Source organism: Oncorhynchus keta, chromosome 10, assembly GCF_023373465.1.
Source record: "Oncorhynchus keta strain PuntledgeMale-10-30-2019 chromosome 10, Oket_V2, whole genome shotgun sequence".
Taxonomy (NCBI): Eukaryota; Metazoa; Chordata; class Actinopteri; order Salmoniformes; family Salmonidae; genus Oncorhynchus; species Oncorhynchus keta.
In genome coordinates this window covers 23,833,131-23,860,498 of record NC_068430.1, presented here as the reverse complement: position 1 = coordinate 23,860,498, position 27,368 = coordinate 23,833,131, and the positions used below count along the sequence as shown (strand labels likewise).

Below are 27,368 nucleotides of genomic sequence, written 5' to 3'. Positions count from 1 at the left end.
TCTGTGCGGAACAATGAGGCAAATGTAAGCAACTCGATGCGTTTATTTCTCCAGGCAAAAGTCAATATCACCTTCAGTTTTTTTATATGAAAAAAAAATGCCATTCAACAAAGTGAGTCGGTTATACATGCGATCCATATTCTAGTTCAACGATTAAACAAAGTGTTGAATCCATGGGGAAATTAGCCAAACGTAGGCTAAAGCTTCTGTCTCAATCAACGTTAAAGAATATTAATATTATTTGCCTCCTCTGAAATAGGCTATTTCTGAATAAAAAAATAAAAAAATAAATTACATTTTCTTTGCGTCTGTTAATACTGGTTTTGGAGATGTCAATTTGTATTGTTTGAAGATGTTAGTCATTTTTTCATTGTCAAAGCCGACAATATTATCTACCCGGGTTTAGAATGTGGATATAGGCGGCAGAACATGCGCAGTGGCAGTTTGTGCCATATTGGAATGAGGTCGTGAACGACTAGGCGGAAAGAGACGGCATCTAAAACCGAGTTGAAAAACTATTTACTGGTAAGAATCAGATTATGTAACCAAATACTCACATACTATATTTTGTTTATTACGAGCTTAATATGATATAATGCATTTTTATGCTGTCTGCGTCTTTTTTCCCGTCTCTAAAAAAGATGACTCGGGCTCGGTCGAGTGCAAGCGCCCTTATTGCTCGCTACAGTGTAGCTAGCCTATTGCTCAAGCCATGACGTTCCAGTAACTTGACTTGGTCACAGACGTTTTTAGCATGTGCCGAATCAGCCGCATTCGACTTGGTGCATTTGACATCAGAACTGACCTATATGGAATAAACACAGAGGCTATGAAATACATGTTATTTCTTGCATTCTGTGTCCTTCTCTTATTGCACGTTCCAGTGTGAAAGTTGGATCATCGGCGCTCGTGCCTGTGCAAAGCTATTGCGTTAATAGCTTGAAAATTATTGAAAGCGTCTATCGAGAATTCCCCGAAAATGTTGTTACTGAACTTAATCCATTTATCGCTCTTATATAATACAGGCTGCACGATTTATAATAGACGACTCTGGTGTATTTGACTTTAAATCAAATAGGCCTAGGAATCCTTTAGATTTAATTTTAATGTTATTTCATTGTTGTTGTATGCCTAACAGATAAATGATGCTATAAGATTAACATTTACACGTAGGCTAATCTAAGCACTAAACTGCCTATTTCTCTCAACTATAACTCCAAGTTCCCAGTTATGCTACTTGAGTAATCGCAGCAACATTGTTTCAATTGACATTTTGCTATAAACTGCAACATTGTTTCAATTGATGTGCCATGTAGCCTAAAATGCAACATTGTTTTATTTGATTTGCCGATGAAATATCAATATGAAGTGTTTTTTGCATAAAAATGTGATTTCCACTTCTCCCGGCCAAGCTCTTCTATGGGCATTAACACGACAAATCCAGTTAAAATGACAGTTACAATACTGCGCTTAATGTCTTGTGACGTGCGAGGGGCACTCGGGCACCCCACTTACATTAGGCCACTATTTGACAATGGCAACATACAACACTGAAATACAATCTCTCAAATAACAAGAAGCCTATGTGTAAGCTAATTGCTGACAATGAGGATTCATAAACACATCAACACATTGTTGTAAACGTGTTGTACTTGATGAAAATACTCCCATTAGTCTAAGGTTATTCTCAACATAAACCCATGTCATCAACAGACTTCACTTTCGTTTACAGTTAATTTCTCAACCCCTTGTGTGTCCAATCAATGCATTTCTTTAACTTGCATTTCCTGCCCAGCGACCACTCAGTGTGACTCAGAGGACTTCATTCAGTCAATGGCATGTTAAGCACTGATCGTATGATCCAGTAACTCTTAGGAGGCGGTTGTAAAGATCAGCGTGTGTTAGTGTATGCATTCTAGTTTCTCTTTCAGGGTGAGTCAGTGTACATTCTACTAGAAAGAGTCAGTCTGAGAGTCAGGCAGTCAGTCTGCTGGTGGTGAGTGTGAGTACTGGGTAGGCCTCTATTAAACGATGGGGGAAGTTGTTCGTTTTCCTGTTCACTTTGGTGATTAAGTAACAGTTTGTTTAACATAATGACCTGTGAATTCCCTCAAATTTCAGCATGAAGAAATCATTTCTCATCAACCCCCTCCTCTTCTCAGCTTCATTCAGACTTGTGTATATGTCATATGGAAATAATGAGGAAAAAACTTGCTGACATTTTCAAGCATTCTTTGTCTTTCAATCAACAACTTTGAAAATATTTTCTGGAGATAATCAGTTATCATAAGGCAGCCCAACACTGAGGGCTGGCTCTTTGTCAATAGCTAAATGGCTCTGCTGCTCTTTTCATCATCCTCCCTAGTGTTTGAGACGTGAGTGTGACCTCAAGCACAATGAGGCCCTCAGCTGGATAGCTGTGTGTGTGTGTGTGTGTGTGTGTGTGTGTGTGTGTGTGTGTGTGTGTGTGTGTGTGTGTGTGTGTGTGTGTGTGTGTGTGTGTGTGTGTGTGTGTGTGTGTGTGTGTGTGTGTGTGTGTGTGTGTGGGCAGCAGGGTCGTGGGTAAAGGGCTGATCCTGGGTTACGTGGGGCCGTGGTGTCCGGGCCGTGGTCAGGGAGACCCTGTCTGATGGCTGTCTCTTCTTTAATAGAGACATCAGACATGACAAAGACAGGCCTGACAGCCCTGCTGAATGGAGCTGCAGTGACAGAGCAGCTATCCTCCGCATCCTTTACACAAACATCTCAGCTATTGTCATCTCTAATGCTCTCTCATGCCCAGTATATAAATGCTATTTCTCTTGTTGTGTTAAGTTAGTTTACCCTCTTTGTTGTCACAGAGTGGCTATAGCCTAACAGTTCAACTTTGTTTCAAAGTTGTGATTTGTTTGAGATGTATTTCGCCTCATTTAGCATTTTTAAAATGATTAAGTCCTCTCTCATACTTTTAGCAACTTAGCAAGGTCATTTTGTATTAGCAAGGTCATTTTGTATTAGCAAGGTCATTTTGTATTACCAAAACACGTACCTAAATATTCTCTGTGTCACTCTTCTCTCAAACACACTTACTAAACTTTGTTTATACTTCCATTTGCTAAGCCGCCCTCCCCATCCCAAAAACAAAATGTAAGGACTGGACACATTCAAATGACATCCCTAAGACCACCTATGCCACTTTTACCAACAGCCTACTATTCTTTCTTGCTCTCCTGGTTTGAATGATGTCCATCTTTTCTAGATAATCTGTCTTTCCTTTCTTCCCCAGAGCTTCTAGACTTGGTCGGTAGGAGGAGCCAACATGAGTCATGAGTTGCTGGAGTCCGGTGAGTAACAACATGGACCTGCAGCGTTGTTACTGGTGGAGAGGGCTTTTTGACACAAATAACAGAATTAACCTGTGTGTGTGTATGCGTGTGCGTATTTGTGTGTGTGTGTTGCAGACGGAGACTCTAGTCTGGATGTGTCTGACTTTAACTGGGATGACTATTTGGAGGAGAACGGGGCAGTGTCTGTGCCCCACCATGCCTTCAAACACGTAAGTACTGAGACTATTTACACTCCTCATAACCCCACACAATACTCATACAATGTTGATCAATAGTTCATCTTATAAGAGCTTTTCATATATCATTCTCCCCAGGTGGACCAGGGCTTGCAGACAGGTCTGACTCCAGGTATGAAGCTGGAGGTGTGTGTGCGTTCAGAGACCGACCAACCCTACTGGGTGGCCTCCATCATCACCACTTGTGGCCAGCTGCTCCTCCTGCGATACGAAGGTTACCACGACGACCGCCGCGCCGACTTCTGGTGTGACATTATGACGGCTGACCTCCACCCCCTGGGCTGGAGCCGGGAGCAGAGCAAACCCATGAGACCCCCCGAGGGTGAGGGAGCTAGGACTGGGGAGAGAACTCACTGGGATGGCTGTTGTGAATGATCTCTTCCACTCCCAACTAGTTGTACGAGGGTTATTACGGGGTTATTACCATGAAATCTAGACCTGAGATTTTCAAAGACATTTCCCAAGCTTGTTTTTATATTCCTTAACCATGTCTCTCCATCGCCCACCTCAGGTGTGAGAGAGAAGCAACCAGACTGGGAGGATGTCCTGGAGAAAGCCCTAGCTGAGAAGTGCAGTGCACCTGCCAACCTGCTGGAAGGGGTGAGAGGGGCTCAGTTATAAACTGGAACAACTGGGAATGTATGCCAGATAAGCAAGGGTTTTGAACTCACTTTGTATCAGTAAGGGTATTGCAGAGTGTAATCCAGCATGTCCTTACTTGTGTGTCTGCCTGTGCGCCTACACGTATGTGCCCGTGTGTGTGTGTCTATAGCCCCAGCGTGGTAAGGACCCAGTGGATCTGATGTCTCCAGGCTGCAGTGTGGAGCTGCAGGACAGTGTTGACCCTGGGGTGGCGTGGGGCGCTGAGGTGGAGGAGAACATGGGTGGCAGGCTGAGACTACGCCTAGCAGGCACAGAGAGACTCCCTGATACACACTCCACCCTCTGGCTCTACTACCTGCACCCCCGCCTCCACCCACCTGGCTGGGCCAAAGAGCACGGCTGCACCCTCAGGCCTCCTTCAGGTAAACAGCTCTTTTCAGAAAGAGCTTGGGTGAATTCAGTTTCAAAATGCAAAAAGCTAAATGATTAATGAATAAATCTGAGGTTGTGTTTTTTTACTGTTTAATATGATAATTTGTGTGTGTGGTTGCTTGTTTCAGCCCTGGTCCCCCTGCACACGGAGGAGGAGTGGGAGGAGGTCAGACAGAGGATCAGTAATCAGCCTCATGATGAGGCCCTCTCTGAAGAGTTCTATAAGGTAAAGGCACTACCAAGCAGTATGTATTAGCACTACAAGGGTCTGTGGAATACCAGTGCAATATTGATCGAATGAGCCATCACTGTGTGTGTGTGTTTGCTTCAGGACCGGCCTGCCATTGCTGCCCACTGCTTTACTGAGGGGATGAAACTGGAGGCTGTTGACCCTATGTCCCCTTTCTGCATCAGTCCTGCCACCGTTATCAAGGTGACAACCTCTTTACTGGCCCAGTCTCACCTCAGGCTCCTAGAATTGTCGGACTACGTTCTTCTCGGACCAGAGATTATTAATATGACTGGGTTGGATGATGACAGTACAGTAGTGAAGGCACTCCAGCCCACCCAACAGTTTCAGCTATATTGTTGTTGCATATTCAGTCCACCCAGATCAGTGGTCACCTCAGGGCTAGGAGAGTAGAGATTTGCTCAAATAAATCCTGACATAGTAGCCATGTAAACTCTGGGAGCCTACCCACCAAGTAGAAATTGAAGTCATTAAGATACAGTATGGTAGTGTATGTGAGGTCACCTTTGGGTGAGATATACTTATGGAACAAGGGTAGGGTAAATACCGCATAGAGCAGACATGACCCACTGGGCACACACTGGTTAAACTAATGTGGAATAAAAGTTGATTTGATGTCTGTGCCCAGAGGGGAGTGTGATGTGATACCCTACCTCTCCTCTTCAGGTGTTCAGTGACGAGTGCTTCCTAGTAAAGATGGACAGTCTCCGTGGTGATGATTCAGGGGCAGAGGGCGTTGGGTCCTTCCTGTGTCACAGGGACAGTCCTGGGATCTTTCCTGCCCAGTGGAGCCTTAAGAACGGCCTCCCGCTCAGCCCCCCTCCAGGTGATGAAACGCTAGTAACATTTACAGAGCTACTTTTAAAAATGTGCTCAGTTATTATTTTTTAGGATTTGTCTAATTGTATTGTGGTCTCTCTCTCCGGTTGTGTAGGGTACCAGGGGCAGGACTTTGACTGGGCAGACTACCTGAAACAGTGTCAGGCAGAGGCAGCACCACAACACTGTTTCCTCACAGTGAGTCAAGCTCTGTCTTACATGGAGCAATGCATGTTATATAACATGAGTGTATAGCATGGGTGAACATAGGACATGAATAATCTCTCTCTCCTGATGTATCCCTGTCTACCTCTCAGGAACAGTCTGATCACAGCTTTAAAGAGGCCATGAAGTTGGAGGCGGTCAACCCAATCTCACCTGAGCACATTCACGTGGCAACAGTGACCAAGGTCAAAGGGCAACATATTTGGCTTGGCCTGGAAGGTGAGAACCTGTAGCTACGCATCTTGGCCCAGCGTTGTCCGGGTTAGGCCGTCATTGTAAATAAGAATTAGTTCTTAACTGACTTGCCTAGTTAAATAAAGGTTAAATAAATCAAATAAAATAATAATATCTGGGCCCTGCATTTTTCAATCTTAGTCTGGGACCATTTGAGTGTGGGCTTGTGCACACTGATGGTATTAATATTAGATAATGAATTAGTTCTGTGGGTCTAAATCAGTCTCTTTGTGTCTAGGGCTGAAACAGGCTATACCAGAGCTGATAGCTCATGTGGACTCGTTGGATATCTTCCCTGTCAGCTGGTGTGAGACCAACGGTTACCCCCTGCTGTACCCCATCAAACCCAAAGGTGGGTGTCCCAAAATAAGATAACATTGTGTGTCTCTCTCTCTCTAATGTGAAGGGGAGCCACTAGCATTCCACAATATGCATGGAAGTTTTAACCATTGCAGTCGCCGTATTTGACAGTACTCTGTATAGTTTCAGTAGAGTTTTATTACTGGTGATTATATATTGTCTTACAGTTGAAAAGCAGAGGAGGATTGCTGTGGTGCAGCCTGAGAAACAGTAAGTAGGCCTATGGGAAAGGAAGGAATCTATCATTGGCTGGTAATTGGTTGTTTGTCCACTTTTGATTGGTTAACACTCCAGTCCCATGCACTTTGACCCCTAACCTGTATCTTTGTCCCTATAGCCGAGCACCACCCAAATCCACAACACCTGACACACTCAGGTTGCAGTTGGCCAGCCAATCAGAGACTGGTGAGTGTTTCTCATGTAGAGATACCAGAGAAATACATTATTGGGGTTTCTGACGTGAGGCACAACTCTTACATTCTGTGTGATGTGTTTGTGTACAGGACAGGGGAACGGAAAGTACTGCTGTCCCAAGATTTTCTTCAACCACCGCTGCTTCTCTGGCCCCTACCTGAACAAGGGCCGCATCGCTGAGCTGCCCCAGTGTGTTGGCCCTGGCAACTGTGTCCTGGTTCTCAAAGAGGTGAAGAGCACCTGGGTGGGATTGGAACAAACATACTACATTATGTTAGGGCTGTGGCGGTGACCGTTAATTAACATAAACACCTTAAGCATCTCCGGGATTCCACACTTACAAGCTGCTGATGCGGGCGTTTGGAACATCTAGGCCTACATTTTAAAAAGTCGAAAGGAGTGGCTATTGTGTTGAGCGTAAAAGTGATCATTTGAAACCGATCCTATAGGCTACACTTAATTTAGAGTTAATTGGTAACTTTAGTTGTGATAGGTATACAAACCATACAAATAAAAACATATGGGCTCCATAATGCTTAAAGTGTTGAGGCGGCAGGGTTAGAGTGGTTAGAGTGTTGGACTAGTAACTGGAAGATTGCAAATTCAAATCCCCGAGCTGACAAGGTACAAATCTGTCGTTCTGTCCCTGAACTTATTTATTATTTAACCCACTGTTTATTTAACCCACTGCCGTCATTGAAAATAAGAATTTGTTCTTAACTGACTTGCCTAGTTAAATAAAGGTCAAATAAATAAAAATGATGCGACTCTATATTGATGATTTGGCAAAAGTTGGCAAAAAAGACATGCGCTCTAATCCTTGCGCTTTCGCAGAGAGAGAATTGCATTGCTGCTCTGATTGTGTAGCAAGCAAGTTGGGAGATATCTAATCAGTGGAATATGGAATTAAAATGACAGAATTAAAAGGGAAATTAGAAGGAAAGGCTACAGCGACCAAAAGCCAAGTCTGCTATTTATAATCTGAATGGAGTTGTTGTTATTTGTAGGCTAACTGTAGGACTGTGAGAAGCGCAGTAGCGTTATGGCTAGCTTCAGTTAGCCTAGTTAGCTTGCTTCTCTCGGTTTGATGCAGTCAAGGCAGATAGGCTACTATGCAATCGGATAGGTGATAAATAACTAGCATAAAGTTAGTCTACTAGCACTAGTGGTTGCTGTCTCTTTCTCCCTCTGTACCTGCTCCGTGCTCCGAGCCTCCGGTGCTCCAAGCGAGCCTGCTGCGTCTTACTCACACACTGCACAGCCCCTCCCTTGCTCCATAGTAGTTAGAGATGCTTGCTCTGTGGTCTCTCTCCCTAGCGGTTAATAAAGTAGCAAAATAATTGGCTTTTCTGATCGTTGTCTTTAGGTCAGTTCTGAATTTGTTTTAAAAATGTAATGATGCATATTGGGTCCAGGGCCTTCCCGTGTCCATTTCAGAACGGGACCTCTAACTCCCATCACCATTTGTCCTCATCATTAAGATTATTCAAATTCAATCATAAAGTGTTTAGAATGTAATTAGAGGGACTATAGAGCGCTGAGTACCAGGCCATTAGTTGGGTAGGTCTACACATAAGCAACCAACTGTCACAGGTCATTTGACATGACTCGTCACTCCCTGTGTGGTGGTAATACAGTCACTATGATGTAATAACTGTATCACATTGTACTAAAAAGTCAACTAAACTGCTCAAATCTGCTTAGGGCAGTTGGTAATAGGGCGAAATCTTGCTATCCCAGAGATCACTCCTGACTTCCCAGTTAGACTGGGAACAGTATCCATGCTAAGCCCTTTATGTCTCTCTCCATCTCCCTGTGTCCTGTCCAGGTGTTGACTCTGCTGATCAACTCAGCCTACAAGCCCAGCCGGGTGCTCAGGGAGCTGCAGCTAGACCAGGAGGACCGCTGGCACGGCCATGGAGAGACACTCAAAGCCAAGTGAGGAACGCATACTCTATCATAACGTCATTACAATCACCAAATGCACTTTCTGCATAGATTCAGTCTAAACTTTTCTGCTCGTGTTTGTGTTGAGTTGATGATTAAAGTGTTTATTGGGATTGGCTAAGCTGTTCTAGCGTTGCTAACCTGAGCATCTGTTCTTGACCGGCAGGTACAAGGGAAAGAGTTACCGGGCTACGGTGGAGATAGTGCGTACAGCAGATTGTGTGGCGGAATTCTGTAGGAAGACCTGCATCAAGCTGGAGTGTTGCCCAAACCTGTTTGGACCTCGCATGGTTCTGGAGCGCTGCTCAGAGAACTGCTCTGTGCTCACCAAGACCAAATACAGTATGTGTGACCTACTCAATTGTTCTAAATCAAATGCATATGAGTAAAACCTGGTGTTCAGAAATCAGGTGTTATGGAGATAAAGAGGCACTCAATGATGATAAGTAAGGGGGGAATCAACAAATAGGGGACGCAGTGTCTGTTTTATGTGTATTTCGCAATACACCTACAGTGCATTTGGAAAGTATTCAGACCCCTTGACTTTTTCCAAAAAAATGTATGTTACAGCCTTATTCTAAAATGGATTAAAATGTATCAGTCTACACACAATACTCCGTAATGACAAAGCGAAAATAGGTTTTTAACTCAAAAAAATAATAATATTACAAATAAAAAACAGACATATCTTATTTACATAAATATTCAGACCCTTTGCTATGAAGCTCTAAATTGAGCTCTGGTGCATCCTGTTTCAATTGATCATCCTTGAGATGTTGCTACAATTTGATTGGAGTCCACCTGTGGCAAATTAAATTGATTGGACATGATTTGGAAAGGCACACACCTGTCTATATATAGTCCCACAGTTGACAGTGCATGTCAGTGAAAACCAGCCATGAGGTCGAAGGAATTGTCCATAGAGCTCTGAGACAGGATTGTGTCGAGGAACAGATATGGGGAAGGATACCAAAAACCTGCTGCAGCATTGAACATCCCCAACAAGACAGTGGCCTCCATCATTCTTAAATGGAAGAAGTTTGGAACCACCAAGACTCTTCCTAGAGCTGGCCAACTGAGCAATCAGGGGAGAAGGGCCTTGGTCCGGGAGGTGACCAAGAACCCGATGGTCACTCTGACAGAGCGCCAGCATTCCTCCGTGGAGATGGGAGAACCTTCCAGAAGGATAGCCATCTCTGCAGCACTCCACCAATTAGGCCTTTAGTGGCCAGACGGAACACACTCCTAAGTAAAATACCCATGACAGCCCGCTTGGAGTTTGCCAAAAGGCATGTAAAGGATACTCAGACCATGAGAAACAAGATTCTCTTTGGCCTGAATGCCAAGCGTCACGTCTGGAGGAAACCTGGCACCATCCCTACAGTGAAGCATGGTGGTGGCAGCATCATGCTGTGGGGATGTTTTTCAGCAGCAAGGACTGGGAGACTAGTAAGGATTTAGGGAAAGATGAACAGATCAAAGTACAGAGAGATCCTTGATGAAAAACTCTGTCAGAGCATTCAGGACTTCAGACTTGGGCGAAGGTTCACCTTCAGACAAGGGACAACAACAGGACAACAACCCTAAGCACACAGCCAAGACCACACCGGAATGGCTTCGGGACAAGTCTCTGAATGTCCTTGAGTGGCCCAGCCAGAGCCAGGACTTGAACAACTCTGGAGAGACCTGAAAATAGCTGTGCACCGACGCTCCCCATCCAACCTGACGGAGCTTGAGAGGATCTGCAGAGAAGAATGGGGGAAAAACTCCCCAAATATAGGTGTGCCAAGCTTGTCGCGTCATACCCAATAAGAATCGAGGATGTAATCGCCGCCAAAGATGCTTCAACAAAGTACTGAGTAGAGGTTCTGAATATTTATGTAAATGTGATATTTAATTTTTATTTTTTTTATAAATTTGCAAAAATGTCTAAACTGTTTTTGCTTTGTCATTATGGGGTATTGTGTGTGGATTTATGTGAGGGGAAAAACAAATTATTATATTTTAGAATAAGGCAGTAACGCAACAAAATGTGTAAAAAGTCAAGGGGTCTGAATACTTTCCAAATTCACGGTGTATGTTGATGATAAAGCATTGGATGCAGAATGCTCAGGAGGACTGAGATTGGAGTATTGATGTGTTCTCTGCAGCTTATTATTATGGTAAGAAGAAATGTAAACGAGTGGGCCGCCCACCAGGGGGGCATTCGAACCTAGAAGGAGGGGTGAAGAGAAGAGGTAGAAGGAGGAAGAGGAGAAAGCAACTATTTGTCCATAAGAAGAGACGCTCCTCAGCCTCACTAGACAACACACCTGCCGGTTCACCACAGGTAACAGACACTCCACACACACACACACACACACACACACACACACACACACACACACACACACACACACACACACACACACACACACACACACACACACACACACACACACACACACACACTCACATCGAGATATCTTTAAACTTAACCATCCCTTTCTCTAACACCTTTCTCTAACACAGGGCAGTGGAGATGAGGAGGATCTGGATGATGAGAACTCTCTGAGTGACGATACTGGCTCTGAGCTCCAGGATGATCAGGACGATTCAGAGTATTCCATTGGGAAGTCTCAACCACCCACCCCATCCCCCTCTCCTCCTGCAACGCCCAGACCAACCCGAAAACGCAGGAAACCTCGCTCCCCATCTTACTCTGATGATGAGAACCACCCACCTTCACCAAAGGTGAACTGTACTGTGCTTTTACTTTTTGTCTGTTCACTGTGAATAGACGGTTCGGTGTTTAGCAACTAAACCGATGCGTGTGCAACTATGGGGCAAAACTGACAGTTTGGCTTAGATTGTTGATAACGTGTTAACTATATTTCGTTTCCAATGTTTATTGAAAACATAAATACATTTGCACAATGAGCACTTGTTGTCCCTCAAATACATTGTTACAGTTGTTGGTTAGCTAGCTAGCAAGTTTTAGCCATATTAGCATAGACATCAGTCAAAACACCTCAAAACAAGACATGATATCAAGAACAAGATCAAACTAGCTGAAAGGAGCCACCTACGATTCCCCACATGGCAGCTTCTTGTCATTGTTGCTAGCTAAATGGCCATCCAGAATCACATCACACAACCGTCTGCCCCATTGAAGTGTGCGCATTGCTTTATGTGACGTTGTCAGCCAACCCGTCTCTATATATAGTATGATGAATTAATTAACTGCATCTCTGTGTTCTGCAGAGCTTGAGAGGTGAGGCTCCCCAGAAACTGTGTTTGGACACCAGTCCCCTGGAGTGGAGTGTGACTGATGTGGTGTGTTTCATCAGGACCACCGACTGTGCTCCCCTGGCACGCATCTTCCTGGATCAGGTAATAATCACACACACATACACACACACACACAGAATCATTATCTCGACTGTACAACAAGCAGTGCTTGACTTGGGCCGGATCTATCTGGAATGCCGTACCAGCACTTCTAATTTTGGGGGAATTGCATACCGGCACCATTATAAAAACAAAGTAACCTATCGCTGGCCCAGATTCACACACTAAGGCAAAAAAGGTTGGTCAAAGTGGAATGAAAGCGTGATCTTCATTGAATAGCAATGGAGAGTGATCATTCATTTCCTGATTACTCTTTGTTCAAGTTTATTTGTCGCTAGTCTGTGAATCTGTGAGTGACAGTAGGTTGCTCAAGATTACGCAGATTGAACATTATGGTTTGTAAAGTTATGAAAAGTCATGGAAATTAGTTTCATAGTTGTTGTTTATGTAATTCATGAAAGCCATTTTTTAAAAATATGATCAATCAATTAAAAAATTACATATCGGCCATTATCTGAATGACCCTTCAGTGCATGTCTGTGGTGCTGCGTGTGTGCTGCGTGTGTGCCAGTGCGAGTGGGCTGTTGCCCGAGGAGAGAGAGCGTGACATTTCAGCAGCCGGTATAAAATAATGACAAGCAGACTAATTAGAATTCAAAACATAACTTGTAGCAGTTATCTTGCTATTTAACTAAGCATTCATTTTGTTGTTTCCTTTCCACCGGCACTGTAGAGCCTAAATACATCTGCGTTGTTGGAAAGCTGTGATTCTCCTCGATTAAATAGTAGCCATGTAATTGCGACAACTTAAAAAATATTTTAATAATAGCCTAATTGACAAATAACTTGCTGTGCATAGATCTCCTCCAAAACATGAATATATGAAGCCTTATATATTAACATGTCTAGTTAGATAGGTTGCTTTGAAGTAGGCTACCTTATCAATTTGTTCCCTGATTTATTGAATGAGGGAATCATTTTATAAAGACAAAAGTATTTGGTTGTAATGTTGAAAAGGCCAAGCCTGCACACCCAGGAGCTCTCCAGATGGAGGGTTGACCACGTGTGACTAACAGTGCAGGTGTATGTGGGGTCTAAGTGCTTTGATCAAAGGCACAATGGCAGGAGGTGGTAGGTCTACATGGGATCAGACACAGCAGCTTTCCAGTGTCAATAATGCTTAACTTTTTCATGTAGGCTATAATAATAGTACTACACATGGGGTTAAAAGTCAAGGAAAATGTGTATAAACCATTAATGGTGAATAATCAGAGGTCCTTATAGTATAATGCCATTTGTGAATTTCGGTGAACGTAGTCTAATGGACCGACTTGGAAAAAGACAGCTCCTGCACTTCTTCCATCCCAAGTCAAGCATTGGTGTACAGTGTGGCCTAAATCCATGACTATTGTTGTCTAACCCCATGGCCGTGCTTGTGTTTTCAGGAGATTGATGGACAGGCTCTGCTTCTGCTCAACCTGCCCACACTGCAGGAGTGTATGGACCTGAAACTGGGACCAGCCATAAAGCTGTGTCACCATATCGAAAGGGTCAAACTTGAATTCTACCAGAAATTTGCTACATAGCTGAGGGTTCTGAACAAAATAAACATTACATACAGTCAGTAACATTAAATGACTCCATAACTGATTTCCAGCTGGACATCCTTTGGACCCTGCACCCAGGCCCAGCACAACAGCAGCAGTCATGCATGGACATCAGATGGATCAAGACTTTTTGCCTGTTTTTTACTGTGTAATGGTCAGAAAGGGTTCTGCCTCGTTGTATTCTAGGTAAAGACACCTTAACATGGATAGTCATGTTCAGGTTTATCTCACCCACAATATCAACATGACTCCTGGTTTCATTTGATCAACTTGACAAGCATTGACAATGCAAGGATTTAAGCACAAAGACAAATAAACCATGTACTATATTGCGGTATGTAAAGTGTACATAGCAGGGTGAATTTGTATATAGTGTACATATTTAAAAGGTCTTCTAGTACAATAGGGTGATTAATGGTTATAGCCTGATTTTCTACTAAACACATCTGCTTTGAAAGTATCTGTGCAAAGGTCTTATTTCAAAATGTAGACATACATTTGAGATTGGAAACCCACAGAAAGAGCCATCCCCACTGTTTGACACCCTTTTCGTCTTCTCAGAGAGGGATTTTAACATCTAATCATATTGAAGACATTAACTAGGGCTTGTTGTAAAGCATTAAGATGTAGGTGTTTTTGGAGCAAAATTCAAATAAGTATAAACCAAATATTGGGACCCTTTGTGACCCTTTATATATTTGTATAGTTTTACCTTTTAACTACAACTATTGGTGGACTAGTGTGTGTATGCTTTATTTTCAGGAGCCATTCTACTAGCTGTCTTTGCTGTGTTTGTGTTTTATTTCCCCTGATTTACCTGTCTCTGCCATTGAGATCTATTACTCTTACAGGAGATAAAACTGGAATTTATTCATTTGATTTTGTCAATATGTTTGTTGAGTATGATTGCTATTTTAAGAGAATGTGGAATTAAAGCCTGAATCTCATCCCAATAGAGAGCAATAGTATTGGCCTCATTCTGTAGGCACTTACTCCGCCATGGTTCATTGGACAAAACCTATGGGGAAAATGTCGTTTTTGGATAAATGTCGAAAATAAGGTGTCTGTTAAACACCGGCTTAGGTCTTATAGGTTGTGTTCTACGAGATAATCAGCTAACGTCACTTTCTGTGTATTTTGAAGCACGTGTGTAATAATTAAAAAACACAAAGACTTCATAATTCATGAAGGTAACTGACTGATTATTTTCTCATATAGAACAAAACATATAAGATTTCCTAAATCTATGTTAAAACCTCAGACAAAATTGTCGGCGTTTATCCCAAAACCATATTCTTTCCCTATTAATTTTCCCTATAGCAATGGTTGAACGAACAAGAGGTAAATCATTTCCGGGTTTTCGGAGTTGAAGCTGGCGAGCTCTATGAGTTTAACACGGTTCAAAATCTTTCCAAGCTACACTTCCCATGATACCGTTGTGTCACATCGATCACATTAACCTTTACGTAAAGTCAACATGAGTGGGCATTCTGTGTAATCATTAGTCCAAACAATTTTTGCAACGAAAATGACAGTTTCTATTGGACAAATTCAGGTAAGTCCCGCCCCGTTTTGTTCTATTTTCTTCCGTTTGGGAAACGTTTTGCAACAGAATTGGCGTAATGAATATGCCAATGGGCTTTGGTCTGGGCTCAGAAAGGATGCAGCTGGAAATTCCAGTGGTAGCTAGTAGCTATGTACTCTGATCATTGAGCAAATTATTGGTCGTTCCCATGTTTTGTGCAAAACAGATTTTTTAAATGAAAAAGTAGCAAATCCGAAAACGTGAGAATATCAATATCATGTCTTTCATACATGCACAAGGGATCCATTGCAATTACTTGAATCAGATTAGCTCGCTAAACTACCGGTACCGTTAGCATCACTTGTTCTGGTCGGCTGGTGGTTTGTCCCTGACTCGATGTTTTTATATAATTTAATTCGTCACAGGGTAAAACAGTGGTGTTTACTCAAGTAGCTTGCTTACACTTTTTAAAATGTTTAAGTGGTACATAACTAGGTGAAACTAGCTTCATTTGCTAACCCTCTCGCGCACCGCTAAAAGGGTTAGGAACTCTGCTGAAATTACATGAAGTTATAACATGCCTTGGGATGACTCCTTTTGGAACTTTGGTGCAAATGTTTCCGTTAGTAAACATTGCGTCGTCCGTCACATGTATTTAATTGTTATGCGTTGTCCATTATTGCCTGCTGTGTAGCTAGTTATGTTCGTTAGCTATCGATAGCTAATTTATGCAAACCACAGCTTGGATTTTAATTTGTTAGTAAACCAATAATGTTAGGTAAATGAGTATGACATGCATGGTACGCCGTTCTTTTGTGGCTATTTGGTGATACAATGGATTATCAACAACTGGGATATGTTTGCTCACGCTGGCCACATATGAAACGTGAATATATGGCTCTGCAGTTAAAAGGAAGATAACCTCTTTTTTTTAATGCCAAATACTCCTGCATAACTAATCGATTGCCAGCTAACAATTGGATGACAAAGAAGCACATTCTGTGTGGAGAAGACATTTAAATGGACTTTATTGCTTATTTACGGTATATGCCATCCGCCAATACACCTTTAAACTGGTCTACTACTATGGCGGTTAGTGGGGCGAGTCGTCTTTCCCAAACCGGGGACGTGGCTGTCTCGGGAGTGGTTCTGTCAGCTATGCCTTTTTCCAACACGCCAGTGTCTGTCCGCCCCACACCAAATGTGGACACCCGTGGCTGCGAGAATGGTGACTTGATGGACTCTTTTGGCATCTTCCTGCAAGGCCTTCTAGCGATGGTGGCCTTCAGTACGCTGATGTGTGAGTACAGCCAACCAGATGCCCACTCTGACTGTGGAAAATGTGCTAATTTATGGTCGTTTGTTCTGTGCAGTTAGGCCTACTGTAACATTGAATTTCACTGTGCAGTGTTGAGACTGGATAACCTGTTTAGGCTACTTGTTTAGAATGGAAGTCTGTTTTTGTCAATAATCACTGGCAGTCATTACCTATTTCAAAATACTGGATTATACAGTGTGAAATGTGTTGTCCCATCCCCATAGTGTTCATTTTTGGCCATGTAATTTGACCTCATTGAGTGCCTCTTTGACCACTGAGTCAGCAGTGTGGCCCCGGTAGATAGGAGCCTCACAGCAAGAGGTGAGGCATTTCAGCTCTCAGAGCAGTGATGATGCCTGAGGCAGCTTTCTCAGTGGGAATTGACTGGGCCTGAATCATCACATTCACACAGCCCAGCCCACAGCCAACATGCAGGGTGTGTCAGTAGTTACTCAACAGTCTGAGGAAGTCTGAAGTCACAGCATATCCATATGCAAATTCCCGTGTAAACATTTGTTTGGGCAAAACACTAGGAAAACGAGCCACCCTTTCGACAGGTGACATATATATACACATGCATCCACACACACAGTAAAGTATTTAACACACATTAGGGTACTGTTGTCTAGAGGTGTCATACCCTAATCCTCAATTTGGGTTTAAGATATGTCCAGTAGATTAGTGGAGTCATAAATCATTAAACCACTTTTCTCTCACCCAGGAATCAATCATGTGTGATGGAGGTTAGAAGAGGGCGGGCATTGAAACATGCTGACTATTGTCTGGAACAGCCAAAGCATTATTTGTCAGCCATTACATTGTGTTCAGAGAATAAACACTCTTGCATCACTCACACAAGGATTAATTATAGTGTAGACCTAGACTTTAGTAGAAAGGGCTTCCACCTCGTACACAGGGGCCTAACCCCCAGAGTAGCAGTCACTGAGACGGGCAGTTTGTCTTTCATGTAGGCTATTGTGTTTGAACACACACCAATCTACAGTGCAGGGGGTCAGGTAGCCTAGCGGTTAGAGCATTGGGCCAGTAACCAAAAGATTTCTGGTTCGAATCACAGAGCCAAGAATGTAACAAATCTGTCAATGCCCTTGAGTAAGGCATTGAACCCTTATTGTTCAAGGGTAGCTGTTAGCAGACCCAGGCCATGACCCCACTCTCCGAGGATGTCTCAGGGAGAGTTCGGTTATGTAAAAATCACATTTCCAATCAATGCACTCTTAACACACTCTTGTACATGTGTGGAATAGGACAACTATAAGCACCTACCTTAGTATCATTCTCATCCCCAGGTTGGTACCCCAGGTGATAATGTTGAAATGTGACCAAGACAGTGTGACATGTAATATGACAATGCCTGCCTGGTGTTACGTACTGTTAACAGGTCCTCTGATCTATCAATGGGTTTGATTACAGTGCCAAATGCACTAAAATTTTCAGCTCATAAGATTCAACCAAAGTATTTATTTTGCTCACAGAGGAAGGGAGATTTGGTGGATAATATCATGATAGGCACATTAGTAACAAGCAGTGAAATTTTAGTATGTAATGTCTGCCACTTCCTCTTTACCATCCACTCTTCCTCTATGGTGTTACCTTGTGTAAACATGGCATCTCAATAGCTGACTTATTAAGGGAATATAGTCTAATGAACATTTTTTGCTAAAGTCCATTAGTTAGGGGTTAGGCTATGGTGCTAAAGGGGAAACTGAACTGCATTTCCCATCACACTGGCCATATTCATAGAAATAGGCCCATTACACTTTGTGCTGAGATGTTGCCCAACATACTAAACTTGATGATGAAAGTGTAAAGCCGATTTCAGTTCAGACTGGAGCTGGCCTTAATTAATTTACATTATTAGAATGATTGGATTTGCCCCAGAGCGGCATACTAATTCATCCCACTGCTGTCGTGGGTGTGTGAGAACGGCAGTCCTATATGTGACTCTGTGTCCTGTCTACAGTGAAGCGCTTCAGGGAGCCCAAGCATGAGAGAAGGCCCTGGAGGATCTGGTAAGACGGCAGCCATCCCACTTCCAACCACAGTATTCAAGCTTATCCTCTTCAATATTGCTATAAACCAAGAAACGCAACTAAGATAAACATAAGACAAATTATGAATTTTTCTAATGTGATGTTGAGCTATTGAAAGAAATTGAATTCTCAAGAGTTCTTAAAAGGCCTTCCTGTGCCCGGCAACTCTACCAGGTTCCTGGACACCTCCAAACAGGCCATCGGTATGCTATTCATTCACTTTGCCAACGTCTACCTGTCTGACCTCACAGAGGAGGACCCCTGCTCACTGTGAGTGTGTCTCTGTATGAGTGTGTCTGTCTGTCTCTGTGCCTCTGTATTTTTGTGTATGTAGTAAATATAAATGCAATATGTAAAGTGTTGGTTTCATGAGCTGAAATAAGATCCCATAAGTGTTCCATACGCACAAATTGTGTGTGCAAATTTGGTTGCATCCCTGTTAGTGAGCATAGTAGTGGCATATCAATAAGCTGATTTAACAGTAATGAGTTTTATCACACAACACCACAGATTTTAAGGGAGCATGCAGTTGGCATGCTGACTGCAGGAATGTCCAACAGAGCTGTTTAGCTGTTCTAGAGAATGTAATGTTAATTTCTTTACCATAAGCCACCTCCAACGTTGTTTTAGAGAATTTGGCAGTACATCCAACCTGCCTCACAATCGCAGACTACGTGTAACCACACCAGCCCAGGACCTCCACATCCGGCTTCTTCACCTGTGGGATCTTCTGGGGGGGGGGGGCTGAGGAGTATTTCTGCCTGTAATAAAGCCCTTTAAAATGTATTCTGATTGGCTGGGTGGGAATAGGCCCACCCATGTCTGCGCCCCTGCCCAGTCATGTGAAATCCATAGATTAGGGCCTAATGAATGTATTTCAATTGACTGATTTCCTTCTATGAAATTTAACTCAGTAAAATCGTTGAAATTGTTGCATGTTGCGTTTATATTTCTGGTCAGTATAGTCTCTATAACATTATGCACTTCAAGGTTGAAGTGGACACAATGTCTCATCTCTTCCTCAGTTACCTCATTAATTTCCTCCTGGATGCGTCTCTTGGAATGCTGCTGATCTATGCCGGGGTGAGGGCCATCAGTGCTATCGTAGAGTGGAGGCAGTGGGATGCTCTACGCTTCGGAGAATATGGTGAGAGTGTGTGTGTCAGTGTGGATGAGAGATCATTTCACCCTGTAGTACAAATGGTGTCCAGAAGAGGGGAGTGGCTGCCTAGGGCACTACTGCAATGTCATCCACATCAAACATAGTCAATCACTATTAAATTGTTTACCCAAAGGCAGAGTTTATGGAAACCTTTCTCTGGTGCTTTGATTTGAAGTTGTAATATGCAGTAGACCTGGAGAAGTGTAATCTCTCTCAAATTCATAGACAGAGCTTTGGATGCAAGGACTGACCATATCAAACATTATGGTTTTAACCATGTTTCGAGGCATGTATGTTTGTTCACACTTATATTGTTTACAGACATTGGAGTAAAACAAGCTTATATATTGGGTTCTGATGGGGCATGATGACCGTTTAACCAAGCTCATGAGGCATTTAGAATTTGTTTTTCAAGATTCAATGGATTTATCATTTAAAGTCCAAAAAATGGATGTAGCAACTGCAGATTGCCCCTTTAAGTGGAATATAGAGTTGTCTGTCTGGATATTTCTGTGGGTTGGTATTTGTCTGTTTTGCTTGTTTGTTTCTGTCTATTGAATTGTGTGTCTAGTCCGTAGGTCACGTGTTCATCGTGTGTGTGTGTGTGTGTGTGTGTGTGCGTGCGTGCATGCACACACAGGAGAACCAGTGCAGTGTACTGCATGGGCAGGCCAGTGTGCTCTCTACATCCTTATCATGATGTTTGAGAAGGTCCTGATCATCCTGGTCCTACTCATCCCCCAGTGGAAGAAGGTGAGTAGGGGGCATAATGGGTAGGTTCCTGACCACGTGACCATTGTGTCAGTTCAGTTATATTATGACTGTGGAAAGTGTATGAGTACTAACAGTACTGTAAACTGTTTCTATCGTTTTAACTCTTGTGTTTTTGTGTACTGTTTATTCACCGTCTTTCTTTACTACTGTTTGTGTGTCTCACAGCTGGCTCTCCTGAACCCCATAAACAACCCTCAGTTGGAGCTGGCCATCGTCATGCTCATCGTCCCGTTCTTCGTTAATGTAAGTTAAGTGTGCAGTGCCTCCGTGAGACAGGTCTCAATTGAAAATAAATTTAGTGATCTTAACCGTTAATCGGTTAGCTGCTGAAAATACATTTGACTGGTCAAGCTTATCAGTCTTTAAGGTAATTTTCTTAATTTTGGAATTAAATTGTCACGTTTGTTTTTTCGTCATGTTTATTATTTATCAAACACTCACAGCATACAGAGCCTAGTTTGAGGAGTGGAATAGCCTTCCACCTGTCAGACAGCGTGAGAGTAGCTCCTTAAGTCTATAGGCTATTGGCGTGAAGCCTGCTTTTGGAAGCCCAGTCATTGCACAACAATTTAACAATTCTAAATGCAATCGTGTGTTCAACATTTTGGTGGCCACGATTTAAAAGGAGCTATTTTTATTTCTCAATCTCAACTCATAATTAAAGTTCGCCGTTCAGGTGTATACTATAGCCTGCCGACCGTTGACTGATGGTGCGTCACCCACCACTTTGCAATGTGAGCTTGAGGTAGTATAATTGTTTAAAACCTGATACTGTGGCGTTTTCCGCAGATTGCATTTTGGCAAATGTTTGAAAAGGGCGTTTGGTTAGATGCTTCATTACAGGAGTTGTATGTTCAATAATATGCTATAGCCTTTTGAACTATAATATGATAGGCTTGCTATTGTTGCATGTTTCCATTCAGCTCTTAATGAAAAATGTCTGGTCCTTGTATGAATGCAAGGTACCAGAGAGGATATGGCAAGCAAGAGATTTCACGCTCGCCAAAATCTGTTCAAAATAAGCCCAATAGGTTTCTATGGTCTTATTTTGGGCCTAAGCTTGTTGCCTGCTTTCCCGCCTTGGTCCAACTCCCATTGTTAGGATGGAAATATCAGCATCTCATCATTCTATACAGATCTCTAATAGTATTTTCTGTCTGTGATGTAATTTTACTGTTTGGACATTTTTTTATACCTTTTGTTGACCGGTTAATGAGGGTCAGTTAGTCGGCAGAAAAATTGACCTATATTTGCATCCCTTTTGAAATGTAATTGCTTCAACTAAGTGTGATGTTTATGTCTACGGATTTGAGCCATTTAGGCTTGTGTGTGTGATCATCAAACGGGCATGTGTGTCTGTTGTACTTGCTCACTGAGCTGTGTACTGTATGTTTTCCTCAGGCCCTGATGTTTTGGGTGGTAGATAACTTCCTGATGAAGAAGGGACGGACAAAAGCCAAGCTGGAGGAGCGGGAGGTGGGGGAGGACTTGCGGGGCAACAGTAAGGTACGCTACAGGCGGGCACTCTCCCACGACGACTCAGAGTCTGAGGTAAGATATGGACACGGCCATTTATTAAGTCATGGACACAATGCTTCATAAAAGATTGAGGCCTGACCACACAACCAATCATTACATTCACTAAGTATACCAAACATTAGGAACACCTTCCTAAAAATTGAGTTGCAGTTGTCAAGTTTGCTGGATGTCCTTTGGGTGGTGGACCATTCTTGATACACACCGATGCGCCTGGCACCTACTACTATACCGGGTTCAAAGACACTTAAATATTTTGTCTTGCCCATTCACCCTCTGAATGGCACACATACGCAATCCATGTCATGTCAGGCCAAGGATCAGACCCTTTTTTCCCCAATTTTTGACTAAAATGACATACCCAATCTAACTGCCTGTAGCTCAGGACTTGAAGCAAGGATATGCATATTCTTGATACCTTTTGAAAGGAAACAGTTTGCAGGTTGTGGAAATGTGAAATTAATGTAGGAGAATGTAACACACTAGATCTGGTAAAAGATGATTCAAAGAAAAAACATATATTTTTATTTCCATCTTTAAAATGCAAGAGAAAGGCCACAATGTATTATTCCAGTTTAGAAAAAAAATTGATTTTAGCCACTAGATGACAGTGTATTTGTGTAGTGTTATACTGATCCAATGAACCATTGCATTTATGTTAAAAATGTTCTATCAAGTCTGCCCAAATGTGCCTAATTGGTTTATTAATACATTTTGAAGTTCATAACTGTGCGCACTCCTCAAACAATAGCATGGTATTATTTCACTGTAATAGCTACTGTAAATTGGACAGTGTAGTTAGATTAAAAGTCCTTCATTAACCTGTCTCCTCCACTTCACCTACAGTGATTGAAGTGGATTTTAAGCAGATCAATAAGAGATCATAGCAGGTGTTCTTAATGTTTTATACACTCAGTGTACATTAGACACCTAAATCACTGGAAAAGCTGTTTTTTGGGAAAGATTTGAAAAATCTTAAGGAGGAATATACACTAAGTCCTAAGATTGGATTCTGAGCCTCGTCCACCTCCTCCTTTCCCCAAAAGCCCTCTCCTCGCAAGCCCTGTGTGGCCTCTCTCTCCTCCCATTGCCTCAGGCTGACGTAGCCACAAGGCTAACTTACATCCTCCCCTGGCTGTGTAGACAAACTTGCCCAGCACCAGCAGAAGCCTGTCTCTTGGCTGTGAATCACTCCACCCTGTGCCCAAGGCCAGTCACTTTTCAGGCCTGTAAACAAGATGGACCTGGCCCTGTGATCTGCTCCATAGACCAGAGACAACCACCACACTCAAACATTCATGGATGAAGTCATTTAAGTCTGCCTTGAGCAGGGGGATTTCTTATTCATCAGAAACTGTAAAAACATTTATAAGGAGTGGGTTTTTTTTCTGATTCCAAAGCACCACATTTCTCATCATAAATGGAAGTAGTGAGTTGCTTTGGAATAAAATGTTGAGCTGATTGTGATAGCTAGATAATTGGTTTCCACAGTTACTCATGGATCACCCAAAGCACCATGTTTTGTGACAGTGGATTCTAGGAGTTATTGAAAGTGTGTTCCCTGACCGGGAATCAAACCCAGGCACAGCGGTGAGAGCACCAAATCCTAACCACTAGACCATCATGTCCTATGGAATTACCGGTATATGGAATTTGTGACAGGAATAGTTTTTCATAGACATCTGGGTGTGGTGTACCAGACCGGGCAGTTCCTCCAGTCACAGGAACTATCTGCAATTAACCATTGGACCCAAACCCACTACTAAAGAAACACTGCTGTACAGGTTAACACGGAGCATGTATGGCTTCGGTCATCTGCCTCAAGCTGAAATAAAAAGTCTGTCTACATAAACATTCAGAGCAGTGATCTTATCGCTCTCTCATTATAAAAGGGGGCATATAGCTATGTTATCACAGGCTTGTTTTATTGTGATGAGTTGGAGCTAGTTTTTGCTTCAGTAAAACCCTGATGGCAAGCTTCAATACTACACCCAAATACCACTCTAAAAGACTCCTCCCCTCTATCAAATAGTCTGTGGCATATGTGTTCCTACGACCACATCTCCCTGGTAGTCTAGTGGTTAAGCAACCAGACCCATCCCCATCCTTCCACCCCACCGAGGCAGAAATGAGGACGAATAATACATTCTGCTGACACTGGAAATTTGCTAGTGTCCGTGAGCATTTAAGCTCTGGGATTCAACTAATTGAACCCATAACTCAGGGTTGCTTTGAGTGTCATCCATCTAGGCATATGGCTTTCTTTGGTCTCATTTCCAAACTCCTTTCTCTCTCTCAGATCCTGTTCTCGGCTGACGATGAGATGGATGACTCGGAGGAGGAGGATGTGCGCCGACTCACTGGCCTCAAGACGGTCAAGAAGAAGAAGAAGCACCGTATGGGGATCCCTGTTTGACCTGGGCCTACCCAGTCTGACCTGGTCTGACCCACTCCTGTGTCTACTCACATCCCCACTCTCTCCTCCTCCAGGGCCTGCTGCCCTGACTGGAGCCTGCTGGCAACCTGTACTTGATTCTTCTAACAGCAGGCTGGCATTGGTCTCTTTGTGGAGTCCGTAGGGGGCCTATATAGGGAGGTGGGATCATGGAAGACTGCAGACCATGGAGCCTATTGGACTGCCATTACTACACATCCACATGGGACTCCTGCAGCCTCTGCACTGAGAATAGAAACCCATGGAAAGGATTTTACTGCAGCTAACTACATACCATGTCTAAAGGAGATTTCACCATAGATCTGTCACTGGTGTTTCAGTGACACTCGTTGGAGAAATGAATCTTTATGTGTTTTGGGAACTTTTAGCACTGGTCTGTAATAGGAAGGTTTGAGTTGGTGATGCAGTGTAATTGCTAGCACCCTAAATATCCTATTAAATGACTATTCTAATTCCTAATTCTGTTCCATACTGACTCTTCAGAAGTCCAGAATGATATTACTTCATCAGGTTAAACTGTGAATGGGTGTTACTTTTTCTGTGGTTTAGCCGGTGACCAGTGTTCAATGTAGACGGAGAGAACAGGCACCTGGTTCCCCCCCCCACCTCTGTCATTTTAATGTTTTAATACTTTTGATACTCTTCCGAATCAGAAAGTGATTGTATTCCTCATCTAGATTCCATATAAGAAATGGCTCACTGCTATGGCCTGTTATAGGAGTTGGTGGAGGAGTGTGTGTGTGTGTCTGTCTGTGTGGACTTTTCCATTCATGCATGGCTAAGGGAATGTAGGAGGTGTGGCTTGATGCTCCAATGGAGTCATTGCTCTGTGAAGATGCAGTGTTTTATAATAACCACAGCACTCACGTTTCTAACTGTTTCCACTTCTACCTGACTGTAGAGGGAGGACGGGTCAAGACGGTGCAGCTTGGGCATGTGTCTCCACAATGAATCACCCAACCTGGACCCAAGGGACTGAAACCCTCATTTCAAGCCCACCCATTGACCGTTTAGGTCTATAGGCCTGGCTCGGAGCCTTCTCTTCCTGTCTCTGTGTATGACCGTTAACTGGGATCTCTTCCATTACTTATTTATTGTTTTAGGTGTGTCCTGATTTATTTTTTACAGTAAGTTATTTTGGGCCAAAACCATGATGATCCCCAGCCTACTAAGTGTTTTTCATTCCGAGACGGAGTAGATATGGGACCTGAGGGTGTGTCCTCACAACCAACGGGGAAAAAACTCTCCGCTCTTGCACAATTCCCAGTTATCACTGGTCTATGGATGTTCTTTGTGTTCATTCTTTGTTTTCGACAATGTGCCTATGTGAACTTACCGTGTTTGTGAGTGTTAATTTTGTGCCCCAGAGCTTTAAACTTGCAGTAGCATTCAGTTGGTTTGACAGAAGCACAGACCTAGAGTTTGAGTGACTCTAGGTCAGCCTGCAGTACAGTGCAGGTATGTTTGTATGAGTGTGTTTGTCTTAATCCTCCTGTTCAAAGTAAGGAGTGGGGATAAAGTAAATGTGATGATGACCATGGTGCTGAAGATGTTGAACGGTTTGACAATGATTGTTGTTGGCTGATACTTAGGAATAAATGACAGTAGGGTTTGGTAAATGGGTGGTACAGCATCATTAAACACTTCTGGTTGCCCTCTGCTCAACAGAGAGGGCTTTTAGTATTTTGAAAAAAACAACTAGATCATTAAAATGACTGAAAAATGAAGGACTTACATTACCATTATATTTGCTTTTGCAATAAATTTAGTAAAACACTGAAATAGCATATTTTTTTTATTTTTAAGACAGTGTCTGAAAAGACAGAGCTTTCCGTTTTGTCCATTTACTAGGGTTGTACTCCATTGTAGGAGGGTTTAATAAGTGAATTCCCTGGCCAGGAATCAAACCCAGGCTGCTGCTTGGTGAGCGCACCAAATCTTAACCGCTAGACCACCAGGGAGCTGTCAGGGTAAAACATGTTAGTGTTAAGAAGGTTCCTGGGTGGGGGGTTTGAGATCACAGGTCTCTGTAATACTCTACTGCCACCAGGGTGCCATTTCCACAGTGACAGAGTGGGCTGTCAGTAAACAGTTCAGTATCAGGTGCAGTTGAGGCATGTAGGGAAATGAGGACCCATTTCAATTTGTTATTGATTGACAAGCCTGGCTCTCAAGCACCTTTTGACTCCTTACTCACTTATTAACTACACACAGGCATGCTGGCAGGCAAGCGATGGCCTCTCAAACAGAAAGGCTGATTCACTAGTTTCCCTGTGATACAGTATGAATGGTCTGGCCCCTCTGAGTCAAGTCTTATTCTGAACCATTATATCCAAGTTATATGACTGCATGTGTTATGTTTGCAAAATCCCTAAACCTTCATGTAATCCGTTCAGGAAAATATTTTGATGGAAGAGGTGAACTCTTGATTGGGTAGTAGGGAGTAGAGCTATTTTGGGGTTAGTAGTAACATGGGGAAGGTGTTCATCAGCTGATATGTTCTGCCAGTTGACATGCATTCAGAGGCCTAAAAGGACATTCCCTGACCAGGAATCAAATCCGGGCTGCTGCGGTGAAAGAGCTGAATCCTAACCACTAGACTGCCAGGGAGTTGTGTAGCTTCCAGAGAACTTTGAAATCACTGCTTGTGGGATATTGTAAGGGCTTTGAGTTGTCTCTCACTCAGCAGTTCGTTGCAACTACATCCTAAATGAGGGAAGACCTGTTCCAGCTGCACAATCCCTCATGTCAGTCTAATAATACA

The 27,368-nt window shown here is 42.9% G+C and overlaps 2 protein-coding genes across 4 annotated transcripts; both read left to right on the top strand.

The window, feature by feature from the left end:
• The first annotated feature begins 439 nt into the window (after window positions 1-439).
• Window positions 440-14,742, top strand: LOC118388417 (scm-like with four MBT domains protein 1). Of its 2 annotated transcripts, none has more exons than XM_035777483.1 (21): window positions 440-525; window positions 3,266-3,323; window positions 3,441-3,535; window positions 3,641-3,884; window positions 4,074-4,162; window positions 4,335-4,587; window positions 4,726-4,823; window positions 4,929-5,030; window positions 5,514-5,673; window positions 5,782-5,864; window positions 5,984-6,110; window positions 6,364-6,477; window positions 6,653-6,695; window positions 6,823-6,890; window positions 6,989-7,128; window positions 8,728-8,837; window positions 9,013-9,188; window positions 11,045-11,175; window positions 11,358-11,579; window positions 12,090-12,218; window positions 13,622-14,742. In XM_035777483.1, exons 2-21 carry the CDS (start codon window positions 3,299-3,301, stop codon window positions 13,760-13,762), a joined length of 2,550 nt encoding a protein of 849 aa, XP_035633376.1. In that variant the 5' UTR covers window positions 440-525; window positions 3,266-3,298; the 3' UTR covers window positions 13,763-14,742. The 2 variants fall into 2 exon arrangements, with proteins under 2 accessions (XP_035633376.1, XP_035633375.1); XM_035777482.1 differs by having other exon boundaries at window positions 10,997-11,175.
• Window positions 14,743-15,395: 653 nt separating this feature from the next.
• LOC118388416 (store-operated calcium entry regulator STIMATE-like) lies at window positions 15,396-26,405 on the top strand. 2 transcript variants are annotated; one of them, XM_035777481.2, is made up of 8 exons: window positions 15,396-16,608; window positions 18,608-18,656; window positions 18,852-18,947; window positions 19,703-19,824; window positions 20,480-20,592; window positions 20,779-20,856; window positions 22,015-22,119; window positions 24,449-26,405. In XM_035777481.2, exons 1-8 carry the CDS (start codon window positions 16,329-16,331, stop codon window positions 24,563-24,565), a joined length of 960 nt encoding a protein of 319 aa, XP_035633374.1. In that variant the 5' UTR covers window positions 15,396-16,328; the 3' UTR covers window positions 24,566-26,405. The 2 variants fall into 2 exon arrangements, with proteins under 2 accessions (XP_035633374.1, XP_035633373.1); XM_035777480.1 differs by having other exon boundaries at window positions 22,015-22,164.
• The last annotated feature ends 963 nt before the right edge of the window (window positions 26,406-27,368 follow it).